Source organism: Dinoponera quadriceps, unplaced genomic scaffold, assembly GCF_001313825.1.
Source record: "Dinoponera quadriceps isolate SergipeBrazil2010 unplaced genomic scaffold, ASM131382v1 scaffold1750, whole genome shotgun sequence".
Classification (NCBI taxonomy): domain Eukaryota; kingdom Metazoa; phylum Arthropoda; class Insecta; order Hymenoptera; family Formicidae; genus Dinoponera; species Dinoponera quadriceps.
This window is the reverse complement of record NW_014556445.1, coordinates 1,413,498-1,439,014: the sequence shown is the minus strand read 5'-3', so window position 1 is coordinate 1,439,014 and position 25,517 is coordinate 1,413,498. Positions and strand designations below refer to the sequence as shown.

General features: G+C 39.1%; 1 protein-coding gene across 1 annotated transcript; it reads right to left on the bottom strand.

The window, feature by feature from the left end:
• Positions 1 to 328: 328 nt before the first annotated feature.
• Positions 329 to 24,972, bottom strand: LOC106747422 (dynein heavy chain 8, axonemal). The gene is made up of 64 exons (XM_014624919.1): positions 24,844 to 24,972; positions 24,335 to 24,557; positions 23,581 to 23,732; positions 22,783 to 22,981; positions 22,516 to 22,679; positions 22,254 to 22,430; positions 21,420 to 21,641; positions 20,884 to 20,985; positions 20,676 to 20,780; positions 20,293 to 20,567; positions 19,862 to 20,201; positions 19,558 to 19,784; positions 18,988 to 19,469; positions 18,502 to 18,661; positions 18,160 to 18,369; positions 17,093 to 17,438; positions 16,780 to 16,943; positions 16,340 to 16,594; positions 16,024 to 16,264; positions 15,689 to 15,888; positions 15,434 to 15,605; positions 15,229 to 15,374; positions 15,013 to 15,151; positions 14,158 to 14,388; positions 13,701 to 13,906; positions 13,382 to 13,602; positions 12,976 to 13,261; positions 12,590 to 12,728; positions 11,993 to 12,213; positions 11,714 to 11,897; positions 11,306 to 11,446; positions 10,886 to 11,233; positions 10,590 to 10,779; positions 10,348 to 10,493; positions 10,057 to 10,255; positions 9,839 to 9,957; positions 9,434 to 9,770; positions 9,083 to 9,353; positions 8,768 to 8,968; positions 8,433 to 8,678; positions 7,959 to 8,277; positions 7,647 to 7,873; positions 7,338 to 7,560; positions 7,069 to 7,245; positions 6,404 to 6,571; positions 6,085 to 6,300; positions 5,729 to 5,866; positions 5,353 to 5,649; positions 5,134 to 5,289; positions 4,905 to 5,060; positions 4,702 to 4,837; positions 4,462 to 4,613; positions 4,111 to 4,364; positions 3,586 to 4,014; positions 3,079 to 3,355; positions 2,814 to 3,000; positions 2,438 to 2,699; positions 2,115 to 2,354; positions 1,855 to 2,022; positions 1,438 to 1,579; positions 1,159 to 1,348; positions 829 to 950; positions 571 to 732; positions 329 to 454 (listed from the first exon to the last, which is right to left on the bottom strand). The coding sequence occupies exons 1-64, from the start codon at positions 24,970 to 24,972 to the stop codon at positions 329 to 331; spliced, it is 13,440 nt and encodes a 4,479-aa protein (XP_014480405.1).
• Between the last annotated feature and the right edge of the window lie 545 nt (positions 24,973 to 25,517).

Genomic DNA, 25,517 nt, shown 5'->3' with positions numbered 1-25,517 from the left:
CCGCGGCACAGAGTGCGCCACTTTCTACTCGCATTCACCCGCAATTCTCGCGACTCTCGCATCGTCGGTAATCCAGATTTGTCACGGCGAAATTAGCGACAAATGCAGCTTTAAAAGTTATTTGTTAATTCGCTCGCCTCTCGCGAGTCTCTTTGTAACCTAACTCAACCGTCAGTTTTCATTTAGAGTGCCATCTAATGTTTTGTTTAATTATTCTATGCATACGCGGCTAAATTATCTCGCGTAAGTTCGTTTAATATTTTCGAAACCATTTTCGTCCGGATCAACATTTTCGAGACTAAATTTCATACTTCTTTATTGAAAATTATTATTTATTGTCGCACAACAAGGCGACGCCGCGTAATATCCAGTGTTCGGGGCTTTTTATAGTCTGCAGCCAAAGCGATGTTACTAACAACATGTAAGTCCTCTTAGGTTTCTTATATACGGGACACTGTGAGAAAAAAGATTTGTAATATATCACGCTAAATTATTATGTTTCACACTCGTAATTATAAATTGTAATTGAATGTTTCGTGTGAAATTCATTGACTCTATTTTTATGCTTACTTGATACAATTTTGGGCTCTTTTCTGGAGCGTTGTATAAGGCATAAATATGTATCACTGGCATCAACACATAGAGCACTTTATTCGCTGATTCGCACAAATGGTTATTTCTTCTATCCCATCCGGCACCCTCCAGGAACAATCCGTAAACATAAACACCTTCCTGTTTCGCGAGCATCGAGAACATCGTTAATTTGTACACATAGTTACCTATTTATATATTGTACTAAATACACCTTGTGCGATTTTAATTACGTACGATAGGCGGTGTCTTAACTTCTTCTGCCATAATACGTAAAACTTCATTGTGAAGCGTAACGTTATCCAAAACCCAACCTTTTCGAGCACGCGTTATCTCTTGCTTCATAGCCGTCAAAAATCCTGCAAATCCGCCGAGTTGATTGAGCGTACCGCATTTTTATTGAAAGAAGTGCACGCAAAAAAACACACACATGAAACGTGCACTGAGGAATTACTCACGTCGTGTTGCAGATATCAGAGTAACATTACGCAAACGATGCCGGATATCGAGCTTCATGCGGGAATTGCGTTTGAAAAACTCGTTTTAACGCGGAAACATATCACGTACCTTGCGGATTGAAGAATCCGGTCATCCAAAATTTCACCGGTCTCCCGATCGACAGCCAAGTCGAGAGCTGTTGATTTCGCTCTAACAGTTCTGTGAACCAAAATCCTAACGAAGCCGATTCCCACGACCGAGCCTTCCATGTCTTTGGTATTCTGGCGTCGTATATGCAATCGAGCATGTCTCGCAATTCCTTAAATACATTTGCATTCATCCGCTCTTCTCCAAGATGCATAGCGCGCTTAATAATCTCACATGATTAGGACTCAAACGCAAAATTACCTCACTCATAATAATCACACCCTCTATAGCCAGAAGAAGATCTCTCAGCGAGACGCGCACTAATTTGATCACCATTTGTATTCTATCGAGCTCTTGCTTCAAGAAAATATTCATCGGAGCGGTGTGTCCCATCGCATATAATCTACATAGTAAACAAATTTTGTGTTAAAAATTTCGTGTTACTTGTTAACATACGGAACATATTAAAAAACATATAAATATGTTAATAAGGTGAATGTGTTAATTTAACATTATATTTGTGTATTTTTCAACATATTCCGCACGTTCAACTAAGACCAAATTTCAGCGGGTCGTTTTTGACACAAAATTTTTTTTTGAATACGATAACACGTATTTTTCATTGATCTATTAGTAGCAGTTAAGATCTATTAGTAATAGTTGAAGCGTTTTACAAACCTAGCCTTCACATCAAACATGTCGTATACTCGGGGGACTTTCTCTAACATCTCCTTCGCCTGCCTCGCGACAACCACCTCTCGGGATTCCGCGCCGGTGACACCCGCCTCTTTCGGCTGCACGGATATTATTATATCCAGCACCGTCTGCGTGGTGTTACTCTGGTATCTGCAACATGACACGCGTAATTCCTCCAGTGCATATTTCGTGTATGCGTTTCGGCGCGTTCCATAAAAAATTCAGTGCGCGAAAATACCCACGTGATATCTGCGTTCGAATGTAAACCGTATACTTGCGGCGGATCTAAGGTACTCATGGCGTCTATTGCCTTCAGATAGTCGCTCGTTTGCTTAAATGTCAAGAGCGGGTAACCCTTGTGGAAGACGAAACCTTCCGCGAAGAGAGCGTCCGAGAACCACACTTTCGCGAATGTATTCAACAGCCTCTTGTCGTAGTCGTCGGTAACGCGACCGCCGTATTGCACTTCGCTTATCATGTAACTGAAAATGCAAATTCATGCGCCGTGTGTTCGTCGTTAGAAACAAAAAGAGAGCGGCCCAACTACTCGGATTTCTTCGTTTACCGCACGGTCTGCCAACTTATTCCGCGCTTCGGGTCGTAGTCGTTCAAGTGATTATTTATGAACATGCAGGACGCCAACCAATCCGCCAAATTAAACTCGTACGGTATGTTCCATCCCAGAGGACCGAACTTCCGTCTTTCTTGAACGACGGTGTGCAGAAAAGACACGGTGTATATTAGCGGTATATATTGCGCTATGTCGCACTGATCCAACATTTCTTGATTCATACCGCTATATGTCGCCAGTAAACCCGCACGTACCCCTAAAAAGTAAAAACCGTATGAAAAATTTCCTTTTCTTTATTTGATTAGAAATCATATCGTTGGCCGTTTTATATGTAAAAATATATCTTTGTTTAAAGAAACAAGAGGGATACCTTGCGGAGCTTCGTACGTGTACTTTATAGACATTTGCAGCAAGGAGACAGGAAAATCCTTATGCGGTTCCGTCGTGATCCACACGCGGAAATTCGGATGGGGCGCTTCCATCTCCAAGATGAAATTTGCTAGTTCCGTCATGTACTCCAAGCCTAAATGACAATTTTGGCACAAAGCCCAGAAACCCTGCAAATCCCTTCGATTAATAAAATTCAATATTCCGAAACGACGTGCACCAGGAAGGAAGAGAATTCTTTGCGGTACTTCAGTTTTCGCGCTGCTGAGTAGTCGACGAGCGTGAACTTCTTGACCTTGCCCCATCGATATGCTTTTACAAACGATCTCCATTTTTTTCGCGAATTGCTCGATACTGGTTGTGGGGTCCGATCCCATGCTTAAGAAACAGATCATCGGTGTGTTCGGCCTCGACTCGCTATGCATCACGTCCAAGAGCGTGATTACGGGTTCGGCGTACCTCACGCCTAGAGAAGACGCTATGTATTTTCTGGATTGAGACAGCGCCCTGTCCATGCACCAAGCTCTGCAAACCATCATTTACGCTATCGCATCGTTTGTTCTTTCCGCAGTTCTCCGATACGCGAGCTTGTACCGATATTCGCATTTTTATTCGAATTTATTGATTCTCTTTATTTGCATTTCGCGTTTCGCATAGAAAATGTTTCAAACACACCTTCGTGGTGTTTCGCTAAGCTTTGGCATTTTTTAAGCGTCGTTAGAAAGTTTTACATTAAAATTATGCCGGAGAATTACCTTATTAGGAGCAATCGACGAAACGTGTCGAGGGTGTTATAGCCGTCCGGTATAACTTCCTCCTCCGGCGCCTCTTTGTCGAACCAATGCTTCCAAACTTTCTCGGAAGCGGGTACTTGAGACACGATATATTGAAACTGTCGTAATGACGAGAGTGCCACTAGATTAAGCCACGTCACATCCGTGATCCATTTGCAAGGTTTCGGCTCGACGGCCTTTAGGTCAAGCGCTGCGCCGCCCTTAATGAAATATTGGAATTCTTCGTGTGTGATGTTGCCGCGTTGCAGATCGATCTTTAGTGTCATCAGCAGAATGAACATGTACTTGTGTATCTCGTAAAGACCGCGTGATTTGTATTTGAATATCTCGTACGTCAGATATTCGATGATATGATTTATTCTTCTTTGATTCACCGGACTCTTCTCGGATCTGAACGATGAAGAATCGCGATTTAATAGCTATCTCAACGGGTTAAATGTTTACGATGATTTTAGTCACCGTGTATGAAAGCCGTTTTTTATTTACCTGATCATGGAGATATCGAATCGCTCTAAGAATTGGACGAGGGATGTTTGATACATGCAATTGACATGCGGCATGTCGCATATTAAGAAATATAAGACACTACCGCGCGTTGCTACCGGTCGGAATTCTTCGCGCGCTGTATCGATCTTTAACTCCGTATCTTTCGCGGTATTCAACTTTTCGTTCACTTCCGCCGCCGTCTGTTTCGTGGTGTTTAATACCGCCATTAATTCGAAATCTTCTATCAAAGGACCCTTTAAAAGAACGAAAACATATTAAAGAGACGTTACTGTTAATTTTACTCTCTTCAGAGTTATTTAATCAACATCACAGAGACAAAGTAAGGCTCACCTGTACGGTTGCCAATTTATGCAAAAGATTCGCTTCTAATTCTTTAATCTTTCTGTTATTTGCTGCTACATCGGCAATTAGTTGCGTTTTCTCCGTTTCCAGCTCCTTTCTTTCGGTTAAGATAACTCTTCCTAAAAGTTGATCTTCTAGACCTGCATAAATGAGTTAATTTACATAAACGTAATTTGAGTAAATCGATTAAAAAGTTTCGCGGAAAATATAATGTGCGATATTATATACCCTTCATCGTAACGGTGAAATCGATTATAGATGTACGAGCAAATATTTCTGGAGTGTAAGAAGGATTTGGTAGTTTTGTCGTAATGTAAAGTCTGAAATCTCTACTAACGTCCACTTCTTTGTCGCCTATTTTCACCTGGCACAACAGTAAATTGTGTAAAATAAATAGTTACGCAAAATACAACAAGATTTTATTTTTTCACCTTCAAGGAAGTTCCTATTTTTATAAAATTTTTCTCCAATAGATTATCCAATACTGGATCTATTTCTTCTCCCACATCTTGTATCAGCAACGGTCGTCCTAACGATATGGAATCGTCTAAATGATTTCTGAAGTACTTATGTGTTAACCATGTTACCTATCAAAAAAACACGTTATAGCGCACGTTAAATCAATATGTGTTTACATTGCATTTTATCATACTATCTTACCTGTAAAGAAAAATCTTTTTCCTTATTTTTAACCCACGCTTTGCCTTGCAATTGTGGATCGATCAAAAGAGGATATCTTAATGCCTTTGTTACGATTAACCCGTTCTGAACCGATAGTTCGTCGGTCGGCAATCCTTGCAAGCTCCATTCACCGATCTATGGCGAATTATAGGATTATTTATTTGAGATATATTGCTTGTATTGTGATTGTATACTCACCGTAGCTATATCCGTCAAGGCACCAACGACATTTATGGTAACGGAAATCGGGATTTTTCTTTCTTGTATAAAGTCGAACCACTTTCTTTGTAAAAGAACTCGGAATTCTTGGTTGAAGGGCCCACAATAAGAAAGAAACGCAGTTAACACCAGCATATTTCCAACAAGACGGTCTATTTCTAACTTGAACATGGCCACTTGCTCCGTCCATCTCATTTTTTCTCCAGATAGTCCCTCGATCATAGCGCTTGCGACATCCATTTTCGCTTGACACGCCGCGGCTTGATCGACTATTATCTAATAGAACGACATTTAATTAATTATATTGCCGTTTACATATTTATTATCTAATTTCCCGTTATCATTGTTATCATACTTGTCGTTCCTGCATGACGGTGTCGAATTCAATCTGCACTAGCTTCAAATCTTCATCTTTTTCTTTCAATAATTTTTCTGCTTCGTCCAAATTTTGGTTAGCTTTCTCATATTTATTTTCTTGAACGAGAAGATTCGCCTATGAAATCATACATTTTATTACACATTTTCCGACATCATGTAATTTTATGTATCTACTCAGACTACTCAGCTAAAATGACCAGTGTTATTTCACGGTCTAAAAAATATAAAAGGGAAGCGTTATGCGTTTAGGTATAGAATATTTCCCCTTTGTAAGCCGCGAAATGACATTGGCTGTTTTTCATCACGTAGCAATGTTTATTAATAGGAGAATACCTTTAGAGGTAACACATCTTTATTTATTCCATAAAAGGTAACCATAGAGATGGTCCACTGTATGAGACCCGCCACGTTCCCGCAAGCTTGTTTCGCAGCTTCATAAGTGTACATGTGAAAATTTAAGTACGGTAACATCAAGTCGACAGTTTCAGCATTAATGTTGTCCTTTGGAAAATATTGTAAATTATGTAAAAATCTAGTATCAGCCATGACCTACAAGAAAATGCAAACGATACTTCACGTACGATTTATTATGAGACGCTGTCTTCCCCGACATTATTCATTAAAATATTCGATTTAATGCAAATAACGTTACCTTCAGCGCTTCCGACCACGAGGGCGTCAAGAACTGATGCTCGTAATCGGGCTTGACCGGTTCCAGCTTCTTTCCGAATAGGATCAGAACACAATCCATTATGAGCATAATTAAATACGGCGGTTTACTCAATTTGCGAACAGTGGCGATATCCACTGCTTTGATAGTCTGAAATAAAAAATCGACCATATTAGGCTCTTATGATATACGATCAAATATCAGAGAATTAAAATAGACTGGTAAGAGCCAAGTACGGTTGTTAAGTGCGAATACTTTTTTTAATTTGGAAGGAATAACGCCGGTCGAGGATAAATAAATGAAATAATAAATGTATACATCGCGTGACATCGAAATGAACACTCGAGTTGACGAATAATTGATATTGATATTAACACGTTGACGGTCGCGCTAATCTCCGTTGACTTTACGAAAGAAAGTTTAATTGATGATCGAATTACTAAAAATACAGAAGGGATACGTAATTCAAAATACATATATTTTTCATCTCGTCTCATAGATTCTCTATTAGTAGAGCTAATACAATTAATTATACCTTATATAATGAGACGTTAACACCCTTAACTTAATGAGACGCGATAATATCATAGCGCCGGCCACCGTGACCATCGCGGCATTGAACGTGGTAATTATTGATCGTATAATACTTGTAACGCTGCTTCGGCTTCTAACAGGGCAGGCTCGGCGGCTTTCAGCTTTTGCTCTGCTACCGCTTTTTCTTTCGCTATCACTTTCAGAATCGCTTCTGCTTCGTCTTTCGACATTTGCACCTTCGCTTTCACGCTCTCAGCGTCTCTTTTTTTCACGTCAACGTCGCCTAAAATCTATTAGCGTTGCGTAACATTACACGTAACGTTATAAGCCGCGAATATAATAAAATTGACATCTTATATAGAAATTTTGCAACATCGCTTACCGCTTCTACTCGAATATTCTTCAAAGCGATCTCCTCTTGAGTTCTCTCTAACTCCTTTCGCAGCAAATCGACTTGAGCCGCAGCGTCGGTCAATTTGTTTAAACCGTTGCTCATGCGAGTTGAAAGTGTATTAATGTTATCCAAATGTTGCTTGTAAAATGTTTTATAACTGCTGATGAACGTTAGGAACGATTTTGGAGTCACGTACACTTGACGCCGAAACCTGCGTGTTCATTATTAAGATTAAATTAACTGGACGGCTTCCCAGAAAATAATGAAATATTGAGGTGAGAGAATAATCGAGCGAACCTATCGAAATATTCTATACAAGTATCGTTTACGTCATCTTGAATATCGCCCACAACTTGCATTAATTGCTCTTTCACTTCTAGGCTGCATATAATTTTGTATTTTTCTAAGAAATGTTCACCGACCGCGTATAATGCATCCCTAGGCCATCGTGAGAACCAATTCAGTGTGCAACCAGATATGAGACCGGGGAATTTTAATGCTCGGGATCGAAACTTTCCACCGACCTATGTGAACAATTATCAACTTAATAAATCAGTAAAAGAGAATAAAAAAGATATCTTTTGATAATGCAATATTGAAGAAGCTCACTGGCGAAAAGCACAGAATTATGTGCAAGTTATCTCGCGCTCGCGATATGAAATAATCATAAAGATTGTCCTGTGTCGGAGGACGCCGAGGATCGTCTTTTTTCATTAGCGGCGTGACGATCGTTAGAATGTCGTCTAATTCGTCCTTCGGGAAGAGATTGGCCACTTCACCGACGCTGAGTACGTTGTTAATATATTCCAAAAATGCTTCTTCCTTTATCTCGTTGTCGGTGAAAATGAAAGTGAGACCTTTACTTCCCGTACCGGCCGTGCGATACAATTTTCGTAAATCATCCATCAAACTCGCTACATTATAAATCCTAGAAAACACAATCCAGCGTGCGTATATTATTTATTATCTATGTGTATATTATTTCTCTCGAATATTTTTAATCAATCGCATCAAGGACGAAATCCAGGACTGATTACGCCGTTGACGGGGGATCTAGTTTCTCGGTGAAATTTTAATACCCACCTAGATAACGTTATCTGGAAGAAGTTAAAGCCCGCGATAAAGGATGCCAGTCGCGTCAGACTCTGCTTGCCCGACCCGCCCACTCCCACGAGCATCGCATTGCCTCTGGGAACTCCAAGTATTCTCGATATTCGTATCAAGTGTACCAGAGCGTCGTGGAAAAAGACCAGATCGAGACTCATGCCGCGTATGTATTCATTAAACTGCTCCATATTTTGCTGGACTTTGGCAATAACGATCTCGTAACTATAGGTGCCGTAGAAACGTTAACGTGGTCTTGCATTATCTCTCTCGAATCCGCAACGTCAAACATAAAGCCGAGTCTTTCGGTATACCTCGGCATCTCCTCATAAATCTTCGGTGCCTCGAATACGAAATCTTCGGGCTCATCACCCGTCGGTTCCGGTGGTTCGCGCAGAAAGTTGACGAAGTATGTCTCGATCGGAGAATAATGTACGAAGTCTGGGCCCAGTATCATCTCCGCGGCGCGCCTTAACGAATTTTGAAACCACTCTTTTTCGGTGGCAGCGATAAAGCTGCGGGAGTAACGAGAGAATTATTTATTATCGCCGTATACCTCGTAGTGAGAATATTCCTATTTCGTAATTTTGTGTGTGCGTGCGTGTGCGTGTATATAAAACTGATCGAACCGATCCGCTATGACACGCGTGCACTCGTGTTCCCACAGTTTCAGCAGGGTCGTTATGGATTCGCATTCGGCTCTCTCTATCAAGAGCATCCCCTCCCAAATGCGCGACAAGTCGCGCAAGTTGAAAACGTAATGAAACTTGGCCGGAGTCGGCAGCATTTTCACTTTGGTTTGCTGCCACAGTAATCGAGTCAGTGGTATGAGCTTTGGTAAGAAATCGACGATATTCTCGGAAAATCTCTCAATGCAAAAGTAACCTCGGCCGATGGCACCTGCGATCGTTGTAAATTCGCATTGAGTAAATCGCGTTATGCTTATTCCGCTACGTTGGATGGGTAACCATTGTCCTTACTGAAAATCGTATCCATCGACTTATTGGACGGCAGTGTACAATTAAAGATATTGAACTGCCGTTTCAATCGCGCCGGAATATCGTTCCGGCCTCCACCCGGATGAATCATCGCCGCGAGGAACATGATGTCTTGCATGGTGCTGAAGTCACCCGGTTTGTCCAGCGAGTAAAACCCCCCGTATTCCATCAGCTGACGCACGACTTCGTTCGTAATCTGATCGCCCCACTCATTTATAGTCGGCATATTTATGTCGTCGATGAAAATGGTCATCTTTCGACCACCAGGAGGTCCGTAAGTGGTGCCCACTCGCTTTTCCACGTAGCTCTCGAATACACGCTGAAAGCCAACCATTTCGCGACGATTTGTACTTTAGTACGTAACGAACTCGTGTTCGGAATTAATACCTGAACCATGCTGGGCGTGGATGCTGAAGAAAAGTTGAATGACTTGTTCAAGTGATATTCGGGGTCGTGCTTGGACATGTAGCTTTTTACCATTACGGTTTTCGCTGTACCCTGTTCTCCTACATATCAAGCGATTAATATTAAGGTATATCGCAGATTTTTAATTGATATATTCAACACTGTAGAAATCAATTAGCGAGATAAAATATTTATTTTACCTATCAAAAGTACCGCTTTTCCTTGTTTCGCTATAATGTCAGTTAAAAATAAAGTTCTCGTATTATCGACATTAGGAACGAGAATAGTGTGGTATTCTAAGACGCGATCCGAGGGGTATTCGAATTTTGGCACCATTTCGTTCCAATGTATCCACCTCCCGTCGTCAGACACAAGATACTCGAAAATAGTTTCATCTTCCTACGAGCCAAACATTTTATAGAACACAAGAAAAACGAGCGGTGCATCACATTGATCGAACAAACGATACGTTGAAGAATTATTGTACGAACCGTATACTTGGGCCAGTTACAATTTGATTCGTGATTTACAAGAAATTCTTGCAACGCGAGCCGCGCGTCGAGCTCCAATACCGCGCCCAAGCTCCAAATGAGAGAAAATAGAAAAAGCTTCTCGATACGATGCTCTGGCAATATTTCTGAAAATTACAGCCTCGATCAAAAAACCGCTTTCAGGTATATTACGCTATAAATAAATATATTCTAGCACGAAAGAGAGAAAATGATATATTTACTGGTCGGATCGGAATTCCCGACATTCAAACCTTCCAATAGATCGATGCATTGCCGTATATAGAGCGCTTCTAAAAGCGTCATTTTTGCCTGGAGCTTTGTTTGAACAAACGTGTGTGCATCCCCGTATATTTTGTGGAATAATGTCCGTAATATATCAGCCTCGTGGAGGGAGCATTTTTTGAGCCAACCCTGCGTTAAAAGTGGTGTCGTGACGCGGAAACAGGTTTCCGCGAATGAATATCGCTATGACGACGCACACACAAAGGAATGAGATTGACCCAGATCTCCGTGTTACCTCTAAAATTGAACTCCATTTTAACACGGAAGCACTGACAAAGACCATCCCCATACGCGATACCGTCGCCGGTGACGCATTGTCCACATTGTCAGGCTCAAACACCAGCTTGGTATTCGGCGCCATTATTATGCGATCTCCGTTCGCCAACGTTAACGTTTTATTATCGTCCAGAACCGAATTCAGATTCTCGATCCATACCGCGTCGACCGGGCCGTCTAAAACCATCCACAGATTTTCCGTCTTCTTCGTTTGCGTCGATCTGCGCCATATAATGGAGAATATACCGTCGGTCCAATCGTTCGTTGCGACATCGAGTCTCCCGAACATTTGGGACGCGGTTATTGCCTGGCGATATTTTTCATTAGGTCAGAAAGGAATTATCTATGGAGAAATCGTCACTGACATATATATACCAACTTTTGGATTCAGTCGAATTTCTTTATGCGGTATACCTATCTCTGTCAGAGCTCTCATTAACGCCCACATGCATCGCGTCTTACCGGATCCCGTTGGCCCGAGAACCATCAGACCGTGTCGAACGAGTGACGTCTCGTACAACTATAAATTAATAATTTTATGTACATTGATATTCACGCGCATAAGATTCTTTTTCGATCGAATTCATAATTCGCTGAATCTTTACACCTGTGTGTTTTATACGTGTTTCGCGAAATATTTCAGGTCGAACAGATATGCAAAGTGAAATTTTTCCGATGCCCGCTCGAGAGATTTTTAAACACGTGGAATTTTTTAACGTCGAATCCGAGAGCAAAATAATTCAATGAGATCGACGAATATACGCGAAAATATTTATTTCAGGCGTACCTGTACAGTTTTCAAGTTCCATTCGCTATGATTCATTATTCCGAGGGCAGCCGCAGCATTAGCTATTCCTTTCTGCAATTCTTTGTACGTCTGAGTCATTAACTTTATTCCTGGGGATATGTCTTCGATAAGCGACATGAATAGCGGCTCGTCTTCGTCCACTAACTTGGACAGGTTCATGTCTCTGAAAAATTCGCAGGCGCGGTTCGGAGAACTTTATTTTCCGCATTCGCAAGAGCTGAAATAAAGCGCGTAAAATCTTAATAGCGTAATTCTTACCGTAACACTCTCATGAGCGTCGTTTCTTCGGAATCGGTAGGATTCGCCCGCTTTTGAGCGCCGAGTGTTCGCAGACACGATAAAATATTTCTCAACCCAAAATCATAATGCACTTGTTTGCTAAGTTGCTCTTCGCATAATTTGTACAAAATGAAAAATTTCCGTGCTAATACCACGTTCTCTTTGAAGCCGCACGCCGCGAGTTTTACTCGCATTATGATCTAGATAAACGATATTAAATTCGTACAATGTGAATAATGTATTTTAACCCTTTGCGATCGAGAGGTGCCTCTCAGGCACCACTCGGATCGAGGCGGCAAATCGAGCGATAACGGTGTTTATTTAGATTTGGCCTAACGAATATCGCTTCATGAGTCTACTCCTAGCCCTCATGAAATAAACGGGAGCTATTTACTATTATTACCAGCTATTATTACCAGCTAACTCCTCTCGAGTTGCTGGTTCGCTCGAGCGAAAAAGTCCTCGAGCGCAAAGGGTTAAATTTTGATGTGATAAAAGTTATAAATCTTATATCAGCAGAAGCATGTGGTTTAGATGTTTTGGCGTATAGACGGGAGTAATAATATTTCAATGCACTTGTCTGTCAGGAACCATCATAGCAACACTTCTGAATTGTATTTTCAAATTTTCCGGCAATTCTTGCCTACCGGCGTATCCGGGATTCATTGTAATAAATATTCCAAATTCGTAATTGAGCTTATGCATTTCGCCGTCGCTATGAATAATATGTACACATTAATATATAATTAAAACTAATTTTTACAAAGTAAATTCTGTTCAGTAAAATGATAAATGTTTATGAAATAGTTTGTATATTCGTATAAGAAATATTTATTTATTCTATGAGAAAAAACAAACTTCCGACCTCTGCAATTCAAAGTTTAGCTTTACTCTCGTCAAATATTCAGAATTTATTTACTTTTTAAAGAGGTATGATCGGTACGATCGACACTCGCTTATACCTGAACAAGAAGTTCAATTTTCGTTCTTTTCGCGCGTTAAGCACAATCGCTATTTGTTGCGCGGCAACGGACAATACCGGCAGATCGATTCGATTAAATTCGTCAAAGCATCCCCAAGAGCCGGATTGCGCAAGACCTTTAAATATCCTGCCTAAACCTCGGAAATCCATTTGATCGGAGCAATTAAAAACAACCACGTATTTGCCCAACGCTTTCCCCATGTCTTTTGTTGTCTCCGTTTTACCCGTACCTGCGGGGCCTGCTGGAGCTCCGCCAAAATTCATTCCTGAAAAAATTATTCACGATAGTCTGACGGGACAGAAATGCGACACGATGGTGTAAGCGACGCTGCAAATGTTATTTTCCACTGGTCGTTCCTCTCTTCAAGCTGGTCCAGATATCTTACCTACAGCCTGCGCAAGAGTTATGTAACATCTGTCAGTGAGCGGTGTAATCGCGAGACGATCTGTACAGCCTAGAAATTCATTTTGATAAACGAATTCCACGTCGGTTATCCTGACTGAGACTTCCTCGGTGTCGTCATCGAAGTAAAACCGACACTGTTTTAACCATTCGAAGTCGTGTATACTTCGTATTCTCAGACGACATAATTCGTCGAATATGTCTCTGGGAAGAAATTGGCCAATTAAGCCAATTCTGGCGATCTTCGCTGCGTTATAAACGATAATTGCACAGCTTGAGAAATAAATACTCGGAATCATTACCTCTGGTGCACATGTATCGTTATCAAAGCTTCGTACTTCACTCTGGCATATTTCGTAAGATCTTTGACGGTTGCTTCTATGAGACTGTTGAGCAAGTCTAGAAACCACTGATTAGTCCGTTTCATTATCGTTCTGTCGCGTTTGGCTGTCGTTATCGCTATTTCGGAACCGCGCGTCCATAAAATCTGCAACGCTAATAAGCCGACCTGCAACGAAGCGAATATATAATACACAATAAAAAATGTTGTATTAAAAACGGTCCACTATAAAATTTTTATGTTACTTTAACAAGATGAATATGTTAAAAAGTAATATTTTAACAAGGTAAATATATTAATTTAACATATTTGTATATTTGTACACATTGTATACTTTTTAATATATTCCCCGTGCTGAAGTAACACAAACATTACGGTGGATCATTTTTAACACGAAATTTTTACACGTGTTATCTCACTTGGAAAACGGAATTCTCTATTAACGATAGGATGTCAAATTCGGCCGTATGAAACGATTGTAATCCCAATGAAATTTCAACACCGACGGACTGCTGATGGACTGTTAACAAAGTGTTCAACCAATTCTCCACACCCCCTGTACACACGACTTCTTTCTCTAATACTATTTTCTCATCTTCTCGTGAATGCATCGCTTGAATTTTTTCATATTCCTTCTCGGAGAAGCTCAGCTGCATACGAGGAAGAATATGATAAGCTCATACGCAAGAACGACTTGAGAGTTATTCGCCATAATTTTCGATTCTATATTTAATTTTCCTTTAGATTTGATAGAACAATTTACATAATTCCTTCTTATTCGAATAACAAATGTTGGCGAAATAAAATTAACGTAAAATATAACGTACAGCAGAAATAATCGTAAATAGAAATATATACGATTATTTTTGCTGTACGTTATATTTTACGTTAATTTTATTTCGCCAACATTTGTTATTCGAATAAGAAGGAATTATGTAAATTGTTCTATCAAATCTAAAGGAAAATTAAATATAGAATCGCAAATTATGGCGAAATAAAACATTAGGGTAATTTACGGCATTATGCGGGCATTCAATTTCTCGCTTAATTAGAATAGAGGGAATATTTTCGAAAAGATCGCGAATAAATGGATTTCTAGATATATTAAATCAGTCAAATGTGGTTCGCTTCAATTTTCTGTCTTCTTTCCTTTTTGGCGATGAACAGTTATTTGATTAGCGTATAATAACTGAATTAATTTTCATTGAATATAATAAAGTGAAATCTGACTGAAAAGTTAAATCGAACTTTTTGAGTGACGAGTATCTCAGCACCTTTGCTATATTGTCGAAAAATCCATCTAGATAATTCTGTATAGTGTGGCAATCGGCCGCTTGGCCGAGTATCTCTAGCAATGTGGGATCCGATATGAAACAGAATCTTGGGAAAATAGCGCGCTTGGTTTCCAGATAACTGCGTTAATAAGATTTGTTAATATAATTTATACGGATATGAGCACATTCGCTTTATTTTGCCGATAATATGTATACCCGCTGAGAGATTTCTGGCACGACTCTAATTGCTCCAGCAAATGAGGTAAAAATTGGCTCATGGTTTCATCCTCGGTACACGTCTCCACAGCGTTCAATTTCTCATGGGCGCGAAGCATGAGTTTGACCCAAGCCTTATCGATGGTCTAAAATAACGAGCGATTAAATGAATTTGTTGACAGAATTTTATTGCGACAATTCGTACGTTGAAGCGTTTTGCTTCGGTAGGCAACTGCTTTGATATGTCACCGCCGATAAACACCGCTTCCAAGTAAGCCCACAGATTCTGAACGGTCAACCATTTCGCCAATATTTCGGACGTGTTGCTGAGCTTAGCCTGCCACAACTGAATTTCTTTCTTGAACGGCGCATTGTAACTGCAAGAATCGCACGTAGAATAGATTTGGCGCGCGTCATTCTACATGCGGCAATTTCGGATCTGGACGTCTGTCTAATATACCGATTCGCCAGCAGAGAACTTATGATCATTAAACTGTCTTCGAGTTGCGCTATTATCTCAGCCGTCTCGACACCCTTCAGCAGTAGTTCGCCTCTCTGCTTGAAGCTGGCAAATTGCAGATTTACAATCGCCCAATCTGCAATTATCTGCCTCAGCCTGGTCTCGATGTCTTGTTCCTTCACCGCGCTTATACATATGTCCTGCGATATTTAGTTACCAAGAATAATTTTCCCTCTTTATTTCTCACACTTAATACACCGCAAAAAGATCCGTAAAAATTAAGCGATGATTAATATTAGTTAGAGACGATAACTTGGTGATCTATTCGAGCGTACCTCGACGTCATCTTTATACTTCAACAGAGGCGCTTGCATAATGTGCGCCAAGGTAAAAGTTACGGATTCCACGTCGAAGAAATATTTACACAGCGCCGACATTCTTTCCCAATGTCTCTCTTTCATCGCTTTGTTCGCCATCATCTCCAATAACGGGCACATATCGTTAAAATCGTCGATCTTCTTCTTTAGATCGATATACGCCGGCCAATCTCTCATGGCTTTGGGTAATCTTCGGCATCTGAAATCATATCGCCACGTTATCGTAATGGCTGTTACAATTTTAAACCTCGTTAAGCGGATCGATCTAATTTACTTGTTTTGGAACTCGGCCAACTCGGTCACGATTGACTCTATATCAAGTTCGGTCCACGGAATATCGTAGTAACTATCGATAGTGCGCATAACTTGCAAATATAAAGTGTACAACTTTTGCAATAAATTAATCTCTTTCTTTCTCTGTTCGAGAGGTAGGTACTCCGTCACCTCCATGCCGAATAAGCTCTCGCCGCTGCTGTAAGTTTCGTACCTTTCCCACAACTCTTGAAAACGTATTTGGAACAGGATAAGCCTGGGAAAAGGGTAATGTAACAGTATATGAAGAAAACGATACTATTATTAATATAATATTATTTATATCACTTGAATAAATAAACTCCATTAGGATTCTATCGAAAGTCTAATATGCTTAAAATCGAATATGCTTCGTCAATATATATGTGCAGCGTTTCTGTGCAAAAGTATTAAGCACATTACCGTTCACTGGCTTCTTTCGCAGGTATCCCTTCGACCATCGGGCCATTGAGCTCGAAATCGATGTCAAACTCGATTACGTTCTTTTGGAGAATTGCAACCCCTTCGACAAGTTCCTTTCTTAATGGCTCTTGCATTTCACATATAACTGCTTGAACTACTTTTGCCTAGAAATGCACGTGTGTACATCGATATCACTGATCATGGAAGAGAGGTAAGAGAACTTCAAAAAACGCGATAATATTATTAAAGTAAGAGAATTTGGAGTGTATCGAAAGATACTAGGCAGAGTTAAGTAAAAATGACAAGTCGATACCGTTTGGAGCATGTTGTTGAAGTTATATCTCAGCCCATCCACTATCTCTTGTTCCTCCTTTGATATATCGACGTTAAATTTTCCCATCAATATATAAGCCTCTTCGATTAGAATTAGTTCCATGTCTAATGGTATAAAGTCATTCCGTATCTCTCCCAAGCATTTCATTGCAACCCTGACATCCTCTAAATCTTTAATATTCCTAGACAGAATATTATTTTTCTCTTGAATATAATCTGTTATGTTACGTAACTTCTCCTTGTATTTGTTTGACAAAATGACGCCCAATGATTTCTTCCATGCACTTGCTTCAACATAGAACGCTAATTTCAACTTATCTATAAAATATATAAAATTCTTTTAACACTTTAGAATAATCTTTTTGTACATCTAAACTCAATATTAATATGCTTATTATTATTATCATTATTTTATAACACTTATTCAAAGTATTATATCAAAGCAAAATTCGTTTAACGCACCCATATTAACGTGGAGTGGACCGATTATATGGTAATTGGGTAAATTTTCGATTTCTGCCATTAGATCATCGTATTCCACGAACTTCTCTTTGATTTCTTGTATAAGAGGCGCGGAATCGACAAACGCTTGTATTATATCATTTCTATTTTCCGCCCATATGTAAGAATACTTTAAATATTCCTGCCATTAATGGGTAATTAGATTAACTTAAACGGTCATATGCCGTTGCAAATATAATTAAAGGAAACAACAATAAATTTTCATACCTGACTGACTCTGGCGATGTCATTCTTCAGCAATACTATTATACCCTGCAAACTTATCAAAGAGCGAATTATCTCTTTATGATCAGAGATATGTTGGAAATAGCTGTTGAAGGAGCCATCTTGGTCACCTGATAGTTAAAAGAATTAAGTAATAAATATATATTTAGAATATTTAAAAATTATTTAAGGAATTACGACAATATAGAGAAGTACTATAATCTTCTCTATGATAAATATTTTAAAATATGTTAGTCCTTCATTTTTTTTTTCACAGTATTATTACTTTTATGTATTTTACTTTTACGTATATTATCAAGTAGTTCCGGTTGCATGTTTGTTGAAGAATATCGTTCGCCCCATAAAACTACTTTCTTGTGCGTCTCCATAACACTCGCTACAACTTTACCGAAATGGTGCTGTAATTCTTCTATCGACGGAGTGATCACGATATTCGGTATTTGTAGAACAAAGTTCGTCACCAAGATCGGGGTCTCTCGCTCTTCTGTCGAAGTATCTTCCAGCACCGGGCTATAGTAGAACACAATAATTTATATTTACGTCGATTTATTTTATTCTTCGCATTCTCCGCGCACTCATAGACCATGAAATAAAAATGAAATACAGAGACGTGTGTATAAAAATACGCGAGTATCGAAGTACCCTACATATTCCGCCTTCGTCCTCAATAAATCCAGAGCAGTTTTAGTGCACTTCACTAAAGCCTCGGCCAATTTGTTATTGAAATATGCGAACAGTTCCATGCAATCGTGATGCACTTGATTTATTCTCACGATGCTCGTTCTTTCAACAGGACCGAAGCCTGTGTTTGATCAGATCGTTTATTGCTCGTAAATATAGATTAACGTCATATCATAATGAGAGAGAGAGAGAGAAAGAGAGAGATTTTTATTTTATTAATACACAAGAAAAAAATATTAGATTCAAGTAAATAATTACTCTAATATTCATTAGCAAATTTTTATTTGTTTTGAATAATTTTTACTTGGTCCAAATAAAATATATCTACTTGGTTCAAGTAAAATTTACTTAATTCAAATAAAAATTTGCTAAGGAGTATCGGAGTAATTATTTACTTGAACCTAACATCTTTTTCTGTGTAATAATTCTTCGGAGCGCACGCAATACCTGGTTCGAACGATTCGTCGATTAATTTGATTTCCACTTGCTTGTGCACTTTCTCGGGATCCATCCAATTGTACTTGACGTCTTGCACGGTGGGATCAGTCACGCGTTCCATGAACTTGTTGATAATCATGATGGAAGCCCTTTCCGCTGCAGCGGACTTGATTTCCAGCTCGGTCGCGATCTTATCCCTGAAAGCCAAGTTATCGGCCAAGAATTGTTCTGGATTTTTCGGGTAGTTATCTAACTGCAGCATCGTCGTTTTCGCGATGCATTCGAGCACTTCGTCCACCTGCGCCTCCTTCATATCTCGCACTTCCTTGATGAATATCTTCACATCGTCTATCGCCTTTCTTATATCGGCGCATGCTTCAGAGATTTTCAACGAGGACCATGTGATCACCGACAAGCAGGGTTGGAAAACCATCTCGAGAGCGCCCAATGTGATCTTCATTAATTTCAGGAATAATATCGGGATGGATTTTCTGCGCACACAAACACGACAAGATACGCATCTTTGCGCGAGGATATCTTGAATCGGCGAATTAATTTTTATTTAATTTTTATTTTTACCTGAGAGCATCGTTCTCCCTGAGTAATTCCATCACCGTTTCATAGGACGAGAATATCTTCTCCTTGCAAAAGATCAGGATTTGTACAAAATCTGGCACTTCCAGTCCTAACTTGGACATGTGTTCCGACTCTCGTATCACTTCGTATATGTAGGAATCGAAATTCAAAATGTATTTGTTTGTCTTCGGGTGGCGCACGATTAGAGGGGATGATAGCGCCAAGCGAACCTAATAATTAAAAACGAATATAGTCTTTAAATCGTCTCGAACATCGTGATGCACAGGACGTGAAATCTCGAACTTACAATATCGGCCGAATCGTACCACGCTTTATGATATATCAATTCGTAATGAATGAATACAGAGACGAGCGCGTTATACGTTTTGATGCACTTCTGCATAAGCTCCTTCTTGATCACTCTCTTGTGCAATCTGAACATATTCATCGGGATCTCGATGCGTTTGTACAACTGCCGAATCCACAAGATTCTACCAGCGATCGACGGAATGCTCCTCGGCACGGGTGGATCGGATCGATCCTCATTGTATCTGTCGCGAACTCCTTCGATTTCTTGTTGGTACAACGCGACGAGTTCCAGGTACTTCCGGTCGATCTTCAGTTGCTTCAGATTTAATTTCTCGAATCTGGGAGACGCGATTACAATATACTTACATGGATCACAATGTACTTACATGCGGTTTCTCGGACAATTAGAAAAGGAGCTCGCGTTATTACCTGGCTATCAGTTCTAAAGCTTGCAAAATAGTCGGCACAAAAGAAACGCAATTGTAGAAAAACGTTCTAAGCTCCACATCAGTTTCCGCGACGCTCTTTTTGTACTCGTCGTAATCGACGTCGAAGTGTGGTTTTCTGTGATTCAACGGATCGTACTTCTGCGATGAGATCTTCTTGAAATGATTCGTGTACTTTTGTGCATACGTGTCGATTCCTTCTATCGTGGAACTGTGCAGAATTGAATACATTCGCGCTGCTTCGAGGATGTCCATGATCTGCATTGTATTTCGCAAATAAGATGAGGTAGCAATGTAAAATTACACGCGCACGTCGTTGCTTACTTTTATTATTCTTGTTTTAAAAGTGGCGAACTTTCCGAAAACATACATTTCGGATAACTCGAATGTCTTCTCGTCCGAAGATTCCTCGACCTTCCTGCACATATCGTCATAACAGTCGTGATATGTCTCACATAGCTTGATGCAATCCTGATAAATAATTAAAATCGATTTTTATCTAGCTTAAGTTATGAAATGTCAGTCGACAATACGAAACACGTCGATTTTAAACGTTTACGCTTTAGCTCTTCACCTTTATCTTAGATATCATAGTATATTTCGATTCGTTCCAAATACTTAATTTTCCATCTTCCGTCAGATACGCTTTACATGCTAATATCATCTGATTTGTTATCTAAAAGAGAAATATCATAAAAATGCAAAATATAAAATGACATATATTCCACTATACAAAATAGTATGAGAGAAGGCGATTATTGATATTAATTATTACATATTGGTGCATCGATGCATTTACAACGAATTGTTTTTTTAATTTTTTCTATGTTTGCCTAGAGCGATCAACTTCATCTGTCATTCTACGTGCATCTTAATAACTGCTGTGTAATACGTTCGCTATTGCGCTTAAATTGAAAGTCGTTCACCGTAACCCACGCTACATTTGTAATAATTATGCTTAATAGAGTACATTTTTGCGCTTATGCACATATAAAATATGTTAAATAGGCAAATTGAGTATTTTATATCTTACATCATGTGTCTCATACATGTATGACGCTAGTAGTGCGAACGTTAAAATTGTTGAAAAGTCCAATTCCAGAAAAATACCTTGACATAGATAGCAGTTACCATCCTTCTCGTGTTGAAAAATCGTGATGTAGCATAAATCATTCTTATGGCATACATAAGCGCGGGTAAATAATCTCCCATTTTTGTCGGATCCAATCTGTATAATGGTTGCGTAAATGTTTCCAACGCGTACAGGTACTTCACGTTGTCTTGCGATAGAATATGCACCAGCGTAACGTGTTCTTCCAATTTCTTCCATTTCTATACACAAAATCCTTGATAGGTAAATTTTTTCACTATCAAATCTCACCCATGCAATTTGTTAATCATTTTTTTCTGTTAATCATTTCAAACAAGATTATTGAAAATAAACTATGAGAAATAGTCGTGCGCGCGAAATTGGGATTTCTTAATCGTTAATTAAATTGAGAGATCGACTTCGAGATCCTCGAATGTTCTTTCCCGTTTCTCCCTCATATTCGTTTTAAGTCATCCGATAAAATGCTCACACAATTTCTCTCTCGAGAAGAATTTAATAAATAATTTAAAGAGGATCCTTCTGTGCTATTTCGCACTCTACGTGTCATTGTCCCGCTAGCACTTTATTCTTTGAAAAGAATTAAACGGATCGTTCGGAAAATACAGGATTAACGTCGAAAATGGCAGGAAATAAGAAAGGAATCGAAACGTTTCGAGAAACCCAAACCAAATTTTAAAGATTAAGAATTCCATTTCGCGGAGTGGTCTGCCACCAGTTTCAATTTAACTCCCTATTTTGCTCTCTTTATCTTTAACAAGAGGCGATGTTTTCCTCCAGGTGTAATACGGGGACGACATTCGATTTGATACACATTACGTATTTACGCAGCACACCTTAATAAGTTTGGATCTCGCCTTCGTTAGGAATCGTATGAATGACTGAGTATGAGGTGACTTAATGTGGCTCATTATCGATGAGAAGCGAGCGAGTAATCTTCGCCAATACGCAAGTTCGGCGGACGGCCCTACGGTCTCGGTTTCCCTGCGCAATTGTTGACTCTCAACAATAGCCTGAAAAGAGCCATTTATTTTATAATAAAGCTATTGAAGTTCAATCTTAAATGTTAAGAAGAGATCTAATTAGTAAAAATCGCACTCGTTCCATCGTTTTCATCCACATTTGAATGTCAGTTTCCGCGGCTCTAACAACATCCGGATTGTGAATGCTTTCTGTCATATTTTCGGGTTTCATCAAATATTTCTGATACAGATCCAAATTAACTCGAAAGCGCATGATATTCTCTAAATCTATCTTCGTCACTAGAGAAAAGGAGAAAAACGGAGATTGGATGTCTCTCTTGGACGACGAAAGATATATGCACGTCATATATAAGGAAATACAAATCGCGTGTAATTCGCTTACTGCTAAGAAATTCACAGAAATCTTTAAAATCGCCTATGAAATTGTCCCTCATCTTTTCTCCGGCCTCACTCTTCGTCAGTTCTCCCCACTGCGTGTTGGCGGTCAATGTTCGCACGTGTAAACGCGAGATCAAGTCAGATACACCCGCCAACGCGCTCTTTGACGTAGGATCTACTTCGGCATACGCGTAATATGCTTCCTGTGTAGAACGTGGAAGGAAAAATGTAAGATAAAGGAATTAAGGAATAGCACAAATGGGAAAGAGTAGAGGTTAGAGAGAAATATAATATAATATATATGATAGTATATATAGATAATATCGGTAGACTTTTTATTAACGTGGCAGAATTCTTTTTAATTTGTATCCTGATTCCAAAAGCAAACCATTCATTCCGTTTTCGATATCGTATCTTTCTGGCGAATTCAAAAACGTTAAAAATACTGATTATTGGTATAAGTAAATATCGTTTCATATCTAACTGAGTATATAGAATTACCAGTGCATCCCGTTGAATTCTTCTCCTCATGGCTTTAAACATGAAAGGATATTCTATTCGCGGGAAATTTTCGACGTAAACTCGAGAAAAGAATCATCTGAACCGCGCGCGGGTACTTTAAACTGTGTACAATCTCGTTAAACTCATGCATTTTATCAGTGTTAAAGTGAGTTAAAACTTTACATTTCATGAGTGCCACAGCATCCAGAAAATGCGATGTAAATTTAAGCCTGAATTCAGTCCCGGTTGTAAGTTAACTCTCCCGACGTGAACGTCAACTTTTAACCGAAGAGGTGCTTACATCGAGTAGCTGCTTGACTCCGAACTCGAGATTTGACTTTAATCGATAAACTATTACACATTTGCCCGTGAACTCTTCGGTAGTACCATCCGTTATGCAACAACGTATAACTTCTTGCTCCCCGCTAAGTTGCGGCGTCCATCGTCCGGATTCTGAGATTATGTAAATTTCATTACGCCGTCGCGATACAATGTAAAACAATATTATCACTGTCTTCTATGTTGAAATTGCGCACGAGCGGATAAAGAAATGAACACAACAGAGTTACGAATCATTAATAAATATTGCAAATAAAAAAACAATTATATTTGCCATTTAAATCGCAGAAGTTCCACTGTTAATTTTAATAACGAATTTTTCGATGAAATTGCAGACGATTTTTTCTCACTGGAGATAACAGTAGAGCTCATCATTTATCAACGTTATAGTATCTTCGTAATCAAACTAAAATTTTGTTAAAGTCCGCTTGGAATAATTGAATAATATAGTTTTTTTCAGTGAGTCTTTCTTGCAAAAAAATGTCTCACGAAATAAATCTCATATTTTCGGTCACTGATTAGTCCAAATAAATCGGCGCCTTGATATTTATACAGAGTTGAAAACAAATTGTCAAAAAACTGAAGAATATTAAAATAGAGTTTAGTTTCTTATGTATAAGTATTAAATTGTATGTAATTTCTATTTCTTTCCATCGTAGATTTTCATGAGCACATTAAAGCATGACGCAAACTTTAATAAATATATCAAACATTACCAAATACTGGTGGACTCATCGGCTGTAAATATATAATGATCGCTTGTCTTCCGCCTTCAGCAAAAAAACTACTGAATATATTCACGTATTCATCCTTATCAAGGATTCCTTCCTCCAGCGTCTCAACGTTTGCATTCAAGATATACGCCGTTGTCTCTAAAACGTGTCGATGGGTGATCGTTAATAATCCTTCTCTAACGTAACGATTTTCCTTGAATTTCGCCTAAAAAAGTCAAAAGTATATCCAAAATAAAGATCCACATTGTGCAAATATTTTCTCTTCCATAGCACTTTCACGAGAAGATCATACGCGTTTGCAATGTAAATCAATTTTGTTGTTTTAATTGTTCCAACTGATGAAATTTGTGCGTGGATAGGGAACATTTTTTAAACATTTCTCACTTTTTTACATTAATGAATAAATACTATAAAGTGTAGTAGCATTTAAGATGAGATGCATAATGTTCAAAGCATTTCGCAAAAGAATACTGTAGCCGCAAAGTACTTACAAGTCGCTCTTTCGTAGTTTCCGTAGGCAAATCTTCCCGTGCGCCGATTCTCCTCTTCAGTAATTCGGTAATTCGTTGGTCGATGGCTGGCTTCGTATAATCCCGCGACGTGGAAGACGTGTTTGCCATTTTCGCAGAAAGAAGAAATTGTAAATGTTGCTGCGGGAATGAAAGAACTTGAAAGAAATCTATGAGAGACTAGAGTATGTATAAGACAAGCTTGACTCTGACAATTCGTCATACGGTCTGAAATTAAACATTTAAGACGGAAGATATAAATAAATAGATGAGCATCACATAAAATATATTCATACAATTTTTTATCGGACTAGAACGTGTTGGCAGCGTGACGCTACGCTATTAAGCACAGTAATATTAAAAATGTAATTCCGTTCAACGACGTTCTAATATGATATTCAGTTAAATCGTCACCCGACTCTGGCGATGACAATCGCACGCAGCACGAAGCAGGCAAGCCGCAGCGAGCTGTCAATCAACATTGCAAAAAAAGAGAACAATGACTTTGATAATTTCAAGTATCAATTTAACGTGCTATTTTAAAGAGGAAAATGATATATCATTGGAATTTATATAAAAATTGTTTATTGCAGAAATAAATTGAATGCATTTTTAAATAATTCGAAATGTCGACAAAATACCTGGTGTTGATGAGA